Here is a 12,093-nt window from a genome sequence, read left to right on the forward strand (position 1 = left end):
GGATGGAACTAGAAAATATCACTGAGTGATCACAAAAATACAACCATGGTATACACTCACTGATAAGTGGATATTAGCTCAAAAGCTCAGAATACCCAAGACACAATTCACAGACCACATGAAGCTCAAGAAGGAGGACAACCAAAGTGCAGATGCCTTAGTCCTTCTTAGAAGGGGGAACAAAAACATTCTCAGGAGGAAATACAGAGACAAAGTTTGGAGCAGAGACTGAAGGAAAGGCCATCCAGAGACTGCTGTACCTGGGGATCCAGCCCATATACTGTTACCAAACCCAGACAATATTGCTGATGCTAAGAAGTACATGCTGACAGGAGCCTGATATAGCTGTCCCTAAGAGCTCTGCCAGAGCATGACAAAGGCAGAGACAACCATTGAACTGAGATTAGGGCTCTTAATGGAGGTATTAGAGAAAGAATTGAAAAAGTTGAAGGGTTTGCAACCTCATAAGAACAACAGTACCAACCAACCAGAGCTCCCAGGGACTAAACCACTATCCAAGAGTACACATGGACAGACCCATGGCTCCAGCTACATATGTAGCAGAGGATGGCCTTGTTGAACATCAATGGGAGGAGAAAACCTTGGTCCTGCCAAGGCTCGATGCCCCAGTGTAGGGGAATGTCAGGGCATTGAGGTAGGAGGGGGTGGGTGGGTGGGTGAGCACCCTCATAGAAGCGAGGCGGGGAGATAGGATGGAAGTATGAAGGGGTATCTGGGAAAGGGGATAACATTGGAAATGTAAATATAATATATACAATTAAAAAAAAGAAGAACAGTGTGGCATTCTTATCAAGAATCAGAAGTCGAAGCCGGAGGAAGTCAATGTAAAAGTAACATTTATCTTCTTAGTTGCTTCTCTGTCTGATAAACTGCTAGAGCCCAGGCCTGGCCCTATCACATTTTCACCCAGCTTACCATGATTCATCTAACTCAGGACTACTCTGTCTTCATTTTTCTCTGTGGGCTTCTGAACCACATAACACTTGCATTGGATCTGCCTTTCCCTTCTCTTCATCTATCATATGCCATTTTATCTGTGGACCCTGCAGGGACCCATTGAGGACAGACGTGAAGCCTGTTGTTTCTACACCTTCAACCTGCATTCGATAAAGGGGTGAGCACAAAAGCTAGGCTCCAAACCACCTGACAGGATGCAGGGCAGATGGTGTGTGAAATACAACACTGTCAACACATGGGTGCCAGGGGCCAGGCTGTGGTGGCTTCACCCCTTTCCTTAGGCCTTACCAGTGAGCACTCCACTGCAGAAGGCTCTGAGGCTGCAGCTACGAAACTGATGACCCGCCTTCTCCCCGGCCCCAGCTTGGGTCTCGCCAGTTGAGGAAACAGAGCAAACCAGCTGGAAACACCTATTCGTGGGAACAGAGAAGTTAGTGCCACACTGTGCACAGCCACCCCATGCTATCCCTCACCCATGTCTGTATTTCTGTCACAGCTTCATCAGGCACTGAGTGACTGTCACACAGGCAAAGAGTAAGTAACTCACTTCTGTGGCTTTGGCACGTTAGTTTCACGTTTGCGGGCTGTTTCTAGTTCACTAAACTCATCTCCCATCAGGCTGATGCAGAAGTCTGGGTCTGGCTTCCTGCTCAGATAGATGGGGCTGACACTCAAGCTCAGTCCTGGGCTTTGAGCCTCCTCCTCTGCATCTCATGTCCTGCCTCTCTGGCTGTTCTCCAGCCCTTGAGGCTGGAGTTTACTCGCCGATGTGAACCTTACACTACTGTTATCCTCCGGTTTAGTCTCCACAGAAACTCGGGTCATGCTGTGGGTCTCAGAGGCCTGTATGTAAAGAGCGTGGTCCCCATAGTGATGGTATTGGGGGTAGCAGGACTTTTAAGAGGTGGAGCAGGGGGAGATCTGCTCTCCTGGGGGGATTGTGGGCACCTGTGGACCTTTCTCCACCTCTAGGCCATGAATGATGGCTTTGTTCTATCACAGCCTTGTGGCCTCAGGTGTTACTTCTCTGTAGGTCTAATCAGCAAGGCCAACTCTTGTGGGCTAAATGGATCCAAGCTGTGAGTCCACACACATGCTTGGTCGTTGTTAGATGATTGTCTCAGGTCTTTGGTTACAGTAATTATAGGTATACACGGGGGTCTGGTATAGTTACTTTATATGGTGAGACCCTGGAAGTAGAAGGAGCTACATTGACTTGGAAATGCTGACACCACTGGCAAATGGAATAGCCAGCATTCACACTGAGCCAGTGCTCATACTGGTTCTGGAGGTACCGAAAGCTGCTGCCTGGCTCCACTTCAGAGACCTCCCACATACTCTTTCGTGGCCTTTCCAGAGGCCTTGGACTTTGCCCTTCAGACCATGACTCCTCAATACCTGACCTACTATGACTGTCCAAAGCAAGCCAAGAGCAGTAGATGAACTGATGTGGAACTAGACTGTGGGTTCCAGTTTTGACTCTGACAGTTGATGGTGTTATTTGGGTTTCACGTTCACACTGGTTACTGGCCACAGAACGGGGCAGCAGTGGAACAATGGAAATCATTGTCCATCTCCCAGCTCCTGAAAAATGGGGTGCCTCTTCCTAAACCGCAGCCCCTCTTGCCTGCCTCCCCGCCTTTCCTCCCCCTCCTCATCCTCTACCTCCTCTTACTTCCTCTTCCCCCTCCCCGTCTTCCTTTTCTTTCTTCTTCCCTTTCTTTCTTTCTCTGATTCAATGAAGGAGAAAGGAGCCTGTATCACAAGGCTGGTGCTGGGATCGCCATTCCAGAAAGGGTCACCTGTGCTGTTCCATTACACTTTAGGCTTTTAGCATGATCCTTTGGTGCTTGATTCTACTTCTGTGAAAATGTGTACAAGCTCTGTAGGATTTTTTTAACCATTTAAATCTATAAGTATTTTACCTTTATTGGATGCCTATGGAATGTAGAGGGTGCATGTATTTCAATTTCTACATGAATAAAAAAACAAAACAAACAAAACAGAAAAACAAAACAAAACAAAAACTGGGTAGTTCTATCCAATTTTCTTAAGCTTGGTTCTTGAAGCAATAACCAAATAGCCACCACCAGGGGGCAGACGAGGACATTATGTAGGTGAACAGTGGTGGGAGAAGTCAGGAGAGGTTAGCTAGCCTAACATGTTCAAGAGGGAGACAGACAGCAGGTCCGGATAGCCTCTGTGAAACTACTGAGTAATTGCCAGGGTAGTGATGTCCACCCCTACCTATTTTCATCTTTCAAGGGCAGAAGACAGAGGCATAAACAAGAAGACAGCCGTGGAACCAGCAAACCACATTCTGGAGGGCAGAAGACTGTTCAAACAGGCTCCTAACTTCTGTGCGTTGTGCAGACACCACAGCCCATGCTGAGAGACAGCTACCCACAGCAAAAGAGAAATTTCTTGGAGCTCTTGATTGCAAGTGAGTCAGTGGGAGGAGGGTTTTGGAAGAAAAGGGCAGGTGATTTTAAAGAGCCACGGAGAAAATAGGCAGCCAAAACAAATGATCTTTGGCAGCAATGATGTTAAACAGAGGCATTTCCTGTAGCATCAAGGACAGCCCCCATTGTTCTTGCCTCTTGGTGTCCCTGGTGAAAGTGTGGCCAGGACACCGAAGTAGACAGTGAGCTTTTGAAAAAAACATTTCTGAAGGCAGGCAGAGCTTACAGTTCAGCTCATCACCCCCACCCAAGCCAGCTCACCTTTTCTGGTCCTCAAAACTGTCCTTGGCCTTTGCCTCAGCCATGCAATGTGCTAGCTGGTCCTGGTTACAACAGTAAGTACACCCGCTTCCTTCATTCACTGGAAGACACAAGGTGACAGAGGCACTTGAGGCCTCTAATCTCTGTAGTGAGAACTCACGCCGGGTGCACATCATACATGGGGAAAGAGACTGTGGCATGACTTCCCCAATCAGAAAACTTTCACATGCTTATTTAGATGGGGATCTCTGTGTGACTGACTGCACAGAACAGATCAAGGACTGTTCTCAAGCCACCGAAGAAGAAATGAGAGAAATCTGGCAGCAAAAGTCCCAGCCAATAAGCCCAGGCATCTCATCAGGCAGTTTACCTTCCAGAAGCATCTCTGTTATACAGACTCTGGGGAGCATCCTGGGCTCCTCAGTGTTCTCTCTCATGGTACCCGTTCTCTTGGGGATCCAAAGGATGAATTGTTCTGGATAGGTGTCATCTAGTTTCTTACTTGGCCATTCAGAAGTAGGGACCGGATCCTTTGTGGTTAGAAAGCAACCTCCTGCTGTTTATGAAAGAGTTGGGTTCTCCTAATCCTGATTTACAGAAACTTCTCAACCCCCAAAGAGAGTCTATAAAACTCAGTCTTATTTTTGTCTGACTCAGGAAATTAGGAGGTCTTTCCTTTCTAGAACTGTCTAGGAGTTTGCACTGACCTCAAAAGGAAAATTTTAATCAGCAGGGTGGAGACGCTTTTCCTGTACAAAGCTCCTTTTCAGATGGGAAAGGGAAGGAACCATGGGGGAAGGGCCTGCTGGGCTGGCTAATCTACCTGGATCCTGTGTTTGCTGGGAGTTATTTCAACTCGGCAGGCTGAGTAAACAGAGCCTTTAGGCCTCTCTGAGGCTAAAGGACCCTCTGTTGACACCAAGTCTTTCTAAGAAGAGCTGGCTGGTGGTGGTCTTTAATCCCCCCCCCAGTGTGTGTGTGTGTGTGTGTGAATTCCTTTTATTTTCTCCATTCTGTGTTTGTTGTGTACTCTGCAGCTTTATTAGTAAGTCAAAGTGGATTTGTTTCCAAGGAAGGAGTAGGATTCAATTTGTAACTTGTTTGTAAGCAAACAACATTTTCTCTCTCCACACCACACCACTGAAGGAAGATGTGCCAGATCTAACACCTCAAGTCCCAGAGCAAAGACACCTGCCACTGGGTCTGCTGGCAGACAGCCACATGCAACACCAGGAACTGCTGGCCACCTTTGCCCTTTTGGAGGACCAGATGTAACGAAGATGACAAATTGGAAGATTGTGGCGTCCTCACTGCTAACCAAAGGCTCCAGAAGTGATAGGAGTTAAGAATGTGAAATATACAGCCAGTGAGACTTGAGGTAAAATGAAGAATTAGCTGCCCCATCATTAGACGATGATACTATGCCTCAACTACAGTGAGCAGGAAATGGCCATAGCCACAGAGCCACCTGGTGACCTGTGCTTAGCACTTCTCTCCCCTCCCCCCACCCCCTTTCTCCGTGTGTCTCTGTCTCTCTCTTTACAGTCATGTGGGTGCTGTCTTCTTAAACTGCCCATATCTGGCTAAAGAGTGGAGTCACTGGTGTCCCACACTGTCAGCCTGATTCCCCGTGGCGTGGGATCCGCTGAGCACTTCACTAGTATGATATGGAGCAGAGCACAGGGAAACCCACAGTGGAGGCAGAGGCATGTTCTATCCGTGTTGACAACCATTTGAGATCAGGCCAGCAGGAGAAGACCAGGTGACACCCTAGACACTACTCCAGGCACAAACATTCTGGATGTGATTAATGCAGTAGCCTCTCAAGACACTCCACTGAAAAGCCAATACCTCAGCTCCTCACTGAGGAGCCAGAAAGAGCCTGGCAGGGTCCTAGATGCTCTTGTTAAGAAAAGAAATGAGGAAAAGAAGGGATGGCTTAATTTCTTTGCATGCAATTAGTATGTAAGGACAGAAACCCTGCTGGAATGAGCCCCAAGAGAATCTTCTGGAAGAGACAAAATGAAAACAGCTACCCAACTCCCATTGGCCTTTTTAAAGCTTGGAACAAAAGCCATGTCTTTGGAAGCATTCTTGGAAACCACAGATTCTGTGTTCAGACTCAATATACAACCTTGAAGCTAGATAATAATTTCCGGGCTCCTTCTCACTGCACAAAAAGGGTTAAGGTATTTAAACTGTATACAATGCAAACAATAATGGATACTTGAGTGCAAGTTGCATCTCCTGAAAAATCCAACAGACTAAATAAAATGGCAAACATTTATTTATACGATTCAGAGTATAAAGAATGCAGAACGGCTGCTGTTTCAAAGGCACAAGCACTTCCCAAGACACAGTCCCTCTATGTTAAGATGCTGTGGATGGTATTTAACACCTCCTTCAGATCTGGGCAATAACATATTTGCAGCTATGTTAAGTGCCCAACAAAAGATACAGGGAAGATAACTCCAGAAGGACAACTGGAGGAGCAGTCAGCTTTGAATCCCAGATCTCAAGCCCAGATTCTGACTAGGATTATCCCATGGCTAACATTACATTTGTCTTCACCCCAAGCTTGCTGGGAAGGTAGCAAAGCATGATCCAGCATCACTCCAGTCCTCATAAGTAAAGCACAGGCTGCTGTGTCCTTTTGAAGGCAGCAAAATTGCCAGTATTGGTTTTTGCTCTGTTCCTAGAGATTGCCTGTAGATGTCTCCCATTGCCTATCTTTGGATACTCCGCATCTTTTAAAGCACCATTCCCCAACACCAGCCACCCTCTGGATCTCAACATGCATAGAACAAACAGTGTCTGGGCAGATTGCAGTAAATTGTGGTGGTGCAGTGTGGGATTGGGGGTAGATTACTATGATTATGATAGAACTGAAACTCACAGTTTGTTGAGCTGATTCCTGGAGTGGGATGCTCTAAGAACAGGGCCCAGGCTGTGATGAGTACCCTCCAGCACATTCTCGGGCAACTGTTCCCAGGGGGTCTTCTGCTCAGTATAAGGATCACAAGTGGAGTACTGGTAGAATAGCCACAGAAGGGTCCTGATAGAGGCAGGCCAGGCCCTCCCTCCCTAGGAGCCAGAGCAGTGAATCTTCCCTGCTCCTCATTAACATATTACAGGCAATGAGCCAATGGCAAGTCCCCCTGCACACACACCCCAAACATCCTGCACAGAGGAGCGCATGGCAGCTAGAAGGCTGTTTCCTCTAAGGTGAGTTTGTCCTAAAAGGACAGAGATTAGCAAGTGGCTCACTAAAGGAAACAGAGTATTAAAAGTACCTCGGCTTTGTGAAGAATAGCAGGGTGGGCTGTCATCTGTAATGCCAGGTCAGGATACACCTTTAAGGTCCTCTTGAAGTGAAAAACCAAAACAAAACAATGCAGCAGCAACAACAGTTTTACTACATCTGGTACCAACAGTGGGACCTTTAGGGATGGAGGTATATTCAGTGATAGAGTATGTTTCTAGGTCCTGGGTTCAGTTTCCCTCTAGAGAAAGAAGGATGTAGGAGAGGAGGAGAAGAAGGAGAGGTAGTTTGCCCCCATAATTGAATTACAAAGGATGTGTTTCTCTTCTATAATCTTCCATAGTTCTCATTTACTTCAAAATCAAAATCTGTACAACCCACAAATGTCTCAATATGCTGCCTCAGAAAGGGAGGACAGCATTCCCTAAAGGTTCTGTCTGGGCAGCATAAGTCATCATCACAGAGATGAAGGCAGTGTTGTACGGTTTGATGGTCACTGTGATTTCTCTAATAGCTGCTGTGAGCACAGGGACTCCACATGACCACCTTCGTGTCTGAATTGTTTCAACACTTTTAAGAAAAGCACAGAACACATACATTTTCAGGGGAAATTTATTAGTACATATTTTTAATAATATAAACTTTTTTCAGCTGGTAATACAATACTGTAAGATACATTTCTCCCCCTTCCCTTTCTTTCTCCAACCCCTCCTACCTTGGTCTCATTCAAATTCATGATTGTTTTTTGTTTTGTTGGAGTCAGTTTCTTTGTGTATCCCAGGCTGTCCTGGAACTCCCTCTGTAGACCAGACTGACCTTGAACTCAGAGATCTGCTTACCTCTGCCTCCTGAGTACTTTTTAAAAGGAAGGTTTCACACACCACACACACACACACACACACACACACACACACACACACACACTTCTAAATATATAACTATAACCTGTTCATTTTATATAACATTACTTGTATGTGTATGCTTTCAGGACTGATTATTTGGTGTTAGATTGGTGTACTCTTCCCTGGGGAAGACTGTATCTCCCACTCTAAGACTTTTGCTTTGGTTGCTGCTAGTTCTTTGTCTAGGGCTGAAGCCTCTTGAGTTCTCTTCTATCCATGTTAGCATGTCTATTGGTTTTGTACTTGTTCACATCATGCATAGCTTCTCTGACATTTCTAGGAGATGTAATCTCACAATGAGCTTCCTACTCCTCTTACAATCTTTCTGTCCCCTCTTCTGCAATGGTCCTTAAACCTTAGGTGTCATTTTGATGTGGACTGGACTCTAGAACTCTACATTTTAATAACTTGTACTGTCTATTGCAAGGTAAAGTTTCTTTGATGAGGAGTGAGAACTACTAACCTGTGGTTTAGAATGTAGTTAGGAATTATGTTGGTTTATTGAAGTGACAGTCTTCCTCCAAGATCCATGACTTCACTAGCACTGAATAGTGGGCTAGGTTTCCAGGATGAGGGGAGTGATCTTTTTCTTGTTGAGTGGTCCTAAGTCCAATTAGAGACCTGTTGACTATCAAATAACTATGTGTGCCACTACTGTATCCTTAGGGTTATATTAGGATAATTTCACTGATTACAATACAACTGGCTTCCTGTGTCTATCCCCAACCTTGCATCCACTCCTTCTTTTACCTGGAGTGTTTTACCTATACTAATATAAATACGCTGTTATAAATACTGGACACATATGCATGTATAATGTCATTCGAAACACTTGTGATACCTTTTTAAATCCAGATCATACACAGACTTTATAGATCCACAGTGCAAAGGCAGACTAGGGAGGTGTCTGGTGCATGGCCTTTCTCTCGTCCCAAGACCTGGGGTCAAGCTGTTTTTTCTCCTGGGTACTTGCAGTTTGCTCAGTCAGCAAGGAGGTTCACTGGGTATGTAAGAAGCATAAACACTGAAGTCACTGTGAGCATCACATTTCTGATTTGAAAATGCAGCATGCTCCAGGGTCCGGGGAAGTCCCAGCATGAACATGAAATGGTTGAGGACACTCAATGCTATCCACCTATAAGGGCTTCTTATATTTCTCACCCTTCGGCAGCATCCTTTGCAAACCATTAAAGAAATGTTCAGATTAAAGTACAGAAATTCAACTCCTTGTTCTTGCTTCTGACTGGTCATCTGCATTTCCCCCCTCACAGGATGAGCTACAAAAAATGTTGTCTTAAGAAAGATGATGTCAGACAACTACATGAACATGTGCATGGTAGAAGTGCTTAGTGTGTTTGCATATGGAGTCTCTGAAAGCATAAGCTCACAAGCAAACTTAGGAATAGAAGGCTGTAGGGGCAGTGGGCCCTACAGTCATTGAGTAGTTATGTGTGTGTGTGTGTGTGCACATGCAATGTGTGCCATTGCATACATATATGTGGAGATCAGAGGATAACTTACTGAGAAGTTGGCTCTATCCCTCCACAGTGTACATCTCAGATTCAAACTCAGGTAATTAGGTTTGGCAGCAAGTACTCTTACTCACTGAGCCATCTTACCAGCCTCAACCTTTCTTCTTATACTTTGTCACAATAAAAGACAGCTAGCTAATTTGTTCATGTTGGGCCCATGATACAATAAATTAATTGGGGCTGGATAGAAGCTGACTGCTCTTCCAGAGGTCCTAAGTTCTATTCTCAGTAACCACAACCATCTGCAATGGGATCCAATGCCCTCTAATGGTGTGTCTGAAGACAGCATGTCACATACATAAGATAAATAAATCTTAAAACAAAGAATAAATTCATGGAGGTAAGAGGGCCTTATTAATCCAGTACTATAAACTCAGTACAAATTCAACATGACAGAAAGTCTAACTTCCTACTCTGGTAAATAAGGATGTGCTATGAAAATTAAGTACAAGGTTAATGTTCAGAAAATTAAAGTTGCCAGATAAATACGTGCATTAATAAATTCCATGTAACAGTTACATTGTAAATATTTATTTCGTTCTATAAAAATATTTTCATTACAAGTTTGGTCATGAAATTGTTAGAAAACACACAAATGTAAAAAGATTGAAGTAAAAAACAGAGATAACTGGGTTTCGATGAATACTTCCTGGTCTTTAACGTCACAAGTGGACACCAACATCCCACAGGTTCCGTTACCATACACACAGTACTTCATCGTATTGCATTAGGGTATATCACACATCACAGCACAGACCACCGACCAATTCCCTTTCATTCAAATTAAGAATCTTTTATTTATAACAGTGCTAAGCTTTGATTATAACCTATGTAATAACTCTTACGAGCATAAGTATTAAATGAACGGGAACAGTTTAGAGCTTTCCCACAGATAGTAAAGTGACCTTCAGGACAGTTGTACTAACAACCCTCCTACCATCGATGTCCAAGTGATTCTAATTTATCATCTCCTGGTTGAACACTGTTCTTTGGAAGAAAATCGATGAACTCAAGCTCCCTTTAGACTCACTGTCAGAATCCACACAAAAGCACAGAACTGGAGTATGGCATTAGCAAAATGGTGGAATAGAATCTTCTTCAGGTCCCCATGTATTTTTACTTTCCAGCAGCAATATGACTGCCCTGAATTCTCCAAACTCCAGTGTGATGCTGTACCATCCACTGGGCCACAGAGAAATGCAAAACTATGAGCAGACATATAGATTCATGTTAGGTGGATATATGATTGGACAGTAGAGAGGCAGGTGGAGAAAGGATAGGAAACCGGAAGAGGAACAGAGTTGGGGGAAGATCAAGATGAAGCTGGAGAAAGCAGACCTGGATCCTGGTGGCCGTAATTGGTGTTAGGTAGAATTGAATATTTTAAAGGGATTTTATAGGTCTTTTATCTCTTATATAAGGGCAGTTTGTATCTTTGTCTATTGGATATAATCTTACTGTGTAGAGGGTTTGTGAATTGAGAATTTAATATATAAACCTGTATGAAAGGCTATTGGGCCTTGGAGTCATGTTTGTGCCGGGCGGTGGGGTAAAGAAGCACGCCGGGGCAGAAGCGCCAGGGCAGGCGGAGCTGCTCATAGCACCACACATGGAGATATTCCCCATATTTGACTACACAGTGGAAAAAATAGACAGGAATGGACATTTGGCTTCCCCATATTCTGAGATTTTGCAGGAGTCTGGTTTGTTCTGTTCACATAAGACAGTGTGAGAAGAGCAGAGCTAGCCTACATAAGGCCATTTAAAAAGAATATAAAATGTGCCTCAGAGCAATCAAAGTATGAATGCTGGGAGAGCACCCTTGTAGAAATGGCAATGACTGCAGAAATACAGAATTTCTAGACAGATTTACTGGATAAGAATGGACATGGGCAAAAGCCAGGTTGTGAAGGCTGGGATCAGTATACATTCAATATACACATACTGATAATATAACCACAGAGTCAAGAGCGCTCAGATTCTCACAGCTGTAGTAAAGAGAGGTAGTTCCAGAGGCCTGGGTGCTGGGGAGGAGGTTAAAAGGCTGTCCAGAGCAGGTAAGTATAGAAACCGAGAGTAAATGACTAGGTGCCCAGGAGAGACGGCACAGATTGAAAGGTGGGGACGACAGTGTGGATTGAGTGACAGCTATAGAACTCTGAACCACCTAACAATCCTCAGGTTGCACACTCTGATATTCCAGTAAAATCTTTAAAGTTAAAAAGTACAGAATTGTATGTCTTAAAAACAATGGATACTCCACTAATTGTGTAACGTTTACCAAGAATGTCATTAGACACTGTACTTGGTGGAAGAACCAGAATTCCTGCCCCAGAACTAATGTTGAATTGCTTTTCAGGCTTCCAAGAGCAGGATTCTTTGTGATAGGATGTACAGCAGGACAAAGTCTAGAGACCTGATGGGTAGGAAGGTGCCTGCTGAACCAAGGGAGGGTCACAGGATAACGAGCCCACTTGGACTCTGGCACATGTGACTGCATGAGGAATGCTTCTGCGTTCCTGACTGTCTCAGGACAATCTTAAAATCTCAGTTCAAGACATACCTAGCAGGGATGTGGGTTCTGAGTCCTGGCAGGCAATGTCAGGGGATATCTTACTGGCTCTCATCTCTAAGGAAGTATTCTCCAAACCTCTAAACCTTAGACAACTTGCTCCTCACAGTAAAATGTCTCCAGT

General features: G+C 44.6%; 1 protein-coding gene across 1 annotated transcript in view; it reads right to left on the reverse strand.

The window, feature by feature from the left end:
• Positions 1-4,138, reverse strand: part of PKD1L1 (polycystin 1 like 1, transient receptor potential channel interacting) — a gene marked incomplete at both ends in the record, with an annotated part of 131,859 nt that extends 127,721 nt beyond the window's left edge. The window contains 4 exons of the mRNA XM_080920204.1: positions 1,267-1,388; positions 1,526-1,624; positions 3,702-3,801; positions 4,072-4,138. Coding sequence (XP_080776330.1) covers positions 1,267-1,388; positions 1,526-1,624; positions 3,702-3,801; positions 4,072-4,138 — 388 coding nt within the window. The remainder of the gene's footprint in view (positions 1-1,266; positions 1,389-1,525; positions 1,625-3,701; positions 3,802-4,071) is intronic.
• Positions 4,139-12,093: the final 7,955 nt, after the last annotated feature.

This window comes from Micromys minutus, assembly GCF_963924665.1.
Source record: "Micromys minutus genome assembly, chromosome: 1".
Taxonomy (NCBI): Eukaryota; Metazoa; Chordata; class Mammalia; order Rodentia; family Muridae; genus Micromys; species Micromys minutus.